This window comes from Argentina silus (assembly GCF_951799395.1).
Source record: "Argentina silus genome assembly, chromosome: 19".
Classification (NCBI taxonomy): Eukaryota; Metazoa; Chordata; class Actinopteri; order Argentiniformes; family Argentinidae; genus Argentina; species Argentina silus.
In genome coordinates this window covers 1-2,500 of record NC_139673.1, presented here as the reverse complement: position 1 = coordinate 2,500, position 2,500 = coordinate 1, and the positions used below count along the sequence as shown (strand labels likewise).

The following is a 2,500-nucleotide window of genomic DNA, read 5'->3' as shown; positions in this document are numbered from 1 at the left end:
TAATGGTTCTCCTCCGACCTCTCAGGCAGAAAGGTCGCTGTTAGTCTGGGAAAGTGTGTCTCTTCCTCAGCCCAAGTCAGCTTTGGTGTTCCACAAGGCTCCATTTTAGGTGAAATGTCTCATTATACATGCTTCCAAAAAATTATATATATAGATATATTATTACATATATATGTATAATATATATATAGTAATACTAATAATACTGATAATTCCACTAGGCCAGATTATCCATGAACAGAATATTTCCTTTCACTGTTATGCAGACGACAACGAGTTCTATCTTCCCTTTAAACCCCCTGATTAACTAACCCTAACCCTGATTCATCCAGTTTAGCTTCTCTTTAAACCCCCTGATTCATCCAGTTTAGCTTCTCTTTAAACCCTCTGATTCATCCAGTTTAGCTTCTCTTTAAACCCCCTGATTCATCCAGTTTAGCTTCTCTTTAAACCCCCTGATTCATCCAGTTTAGCTTCAAATAATGATATGAGATGAACTTTTTACAATTGAATGACAGTAAATCTGATGTAGTCATGTTTGGCCCTCTGATCCACTGTAGACACAGGACAGTCTGTCTGTCTGTCTGTCTGTCTGTCTGTCTGTCTGTCTGTCTGTCTGTTTGTCTGTCTGCCTGCCTGCCTGCCTGCCTGTCTGTCTGTCTGCCTGCCTGTCTGCCTGCCTGTCTGTCTGTCTGCCTGCCTGCCTGCCTGTCTGTCTGTCTGTCTGCCTGCCTGCCTGCCTGGCTGTCTGTCTGTCTGTCTGCCTGCCTGCCTGGCTGTCTGCCTGCCTGGCTGTCTGTCTGTCTGTCTGCCTGCCTGCCTGGCTGTCTGTCTGTCTGCCTGCCTGCCTGCCTGGCTGTCTGTCTGTCTGTCTGTCTGCCTGCCTGCCTGGCTGTCTGTCTGTCTGCCTGCCTGCCTGCCTGGCTGTCTGTCTGTCTGTCTGTCTGCCTGCCTGCCTGGCTGTCTGTCTGTCTGCCTGCCTGCCTGCCTGGCTGTCTGTCTGCCTGCCTGCCTGTTTGCTAACCTCCCTCTGAGAGTTACAGATGGTCCAAAATGCAGCAGCTCGGCTTTTAACCAGAACTATGAAGAGCCCCCCACCTGGACCTTCTCTAACCCTAACCCTAACCCTAACCCTAACCCTAACCCTAACCCTAGGAAGAGCCCCCCACCTGGACCTAACCCTAACCCTAACCCTAACCCTAACCCTAACCCTAACCCTAGGAAGAGCCCCCCACCTGGACCTTCTCTAACCCTAACCCTAACCCTAACCCTAACCCTAGGAAGAGCCCCCCACCTGGACCTTCTCTAACCCTAACCCTAACCCTAACCCTAACCCTAGGAAGAGCCCCCCACCTGGACCTTCTCTAACCCTAACCCTAACCCTAACCCTAACCCTAACCCTAACCCTAACCCTAGGAAGAGCCCCCCACCTGGACCTAACCCTAACCCTAACCCTAACCCTAACCCTAACCCTAGGAAGAGCCCCCCACCTGGACCTTCTCTAACCCTAACCCTAACCCTAACCCTAACCCTAACCCTAGGAAGAGCCCCCCACCTGGACCTTCTCCAGCGTGGAGGTCATCTGGGCCTGGTCTCCGGGCTGCAGGGTTAGGGTTAACCCTAACCCTAACCCTAACCCTAACCCTATGAAGAGCCCCCCACCTGGACCTTCTCCAGCGTGGAGGTCATCTGGGCCTGGTCTCCGGGCTGCAGGGTTAGGGTTAACCCTAACCCTAACCCTAACCCTAACCCTAACCCTAGGAAGAGCCCCCCACCTGGACCTTCTCCAGCGTGGAGGTCATCTGGGCCTGGTCTCCGGGCTGCAGGGGGAGGGAGGCCACGCCCTCGGCCTCGTCCAACCAGGACAGGAACTCCCCCATGTCCTCCTCAAGCTCCGCCCCCGCCGTACGCTCCTCCGCAGACCTGCAGCACACAGGCAGCCAATCAGAACACACACACACACACACACACACACAGGTACTACATACACACACACCCACACACACACACACACACACACACACACAGGTACTACATACACACACACCCACACACACACACACACACACACACACACACAGGTACTACATACACACACACACACACACAGGTACTACATACACAAACACACACACACACACACACACACACACACACACACACACACAGGTACTACACACACACACACACACACACACACACACACACACACACCTCCTCTTCCTGGCGTGGAGCTGGGTGGTGACATGTGACCAGCGGGTGTTGAGGTCTCTGAGCCGCTGCCGGAGGTGGCCGGCGTCCTCCTGGGTGCTCTGTGACATCACTTCCTCCCCTGCTGCGTTTACGCACCCCAACACGCCTTCCTGGGGGCTATGCCCTCATATAGCTCCTGACAGGGGTCAAGGGTCAGAGAGGGGAGGGGTCAGAGAGGGGTCAGAGAGTGGGGAGGGGTCAGAGAGGGGTCAGGGGTCAGAGAGGGGAGGGGTCAGAGAGGGGTCAG

The 2,500-nt window shown here is 53.8% G+C and overlaps 1 protein-coding gene across 1 annotated transcript in view; it reads right to left on the bottom strand.

Annotated features, from left to right (window-relative positions):
* The window catches only part of LOC310819422 (dystrophin-like), a gene marked incomplete at its 3' end in the record, with an annotated part of 16,432 nt that extends 14,051 nt beyond the window's left edge, over positions 1-2,381 (bottom strand). Inside the window, exons 1-2 of the mRNA XM_083690706.1 lie at positions 2,215-2,381; positions 1,776-1,923 (exon numbers count right to left, since the gene is read on the bottom strand). Coding sequence (XP_083546832.1) covers positions 1,776-1,923; positions 2,215-2,321 — 255 coding nt within the window. The 5' untranslated portion in view covers positions 2,322-2,381. The remainder of the gene's footprint in view (positions 1-1,775; positions 1,924-2,214) is intronic.
* Between the last annotated feature and the right edge of the window lie 119 nt (positions 2,382-2,500).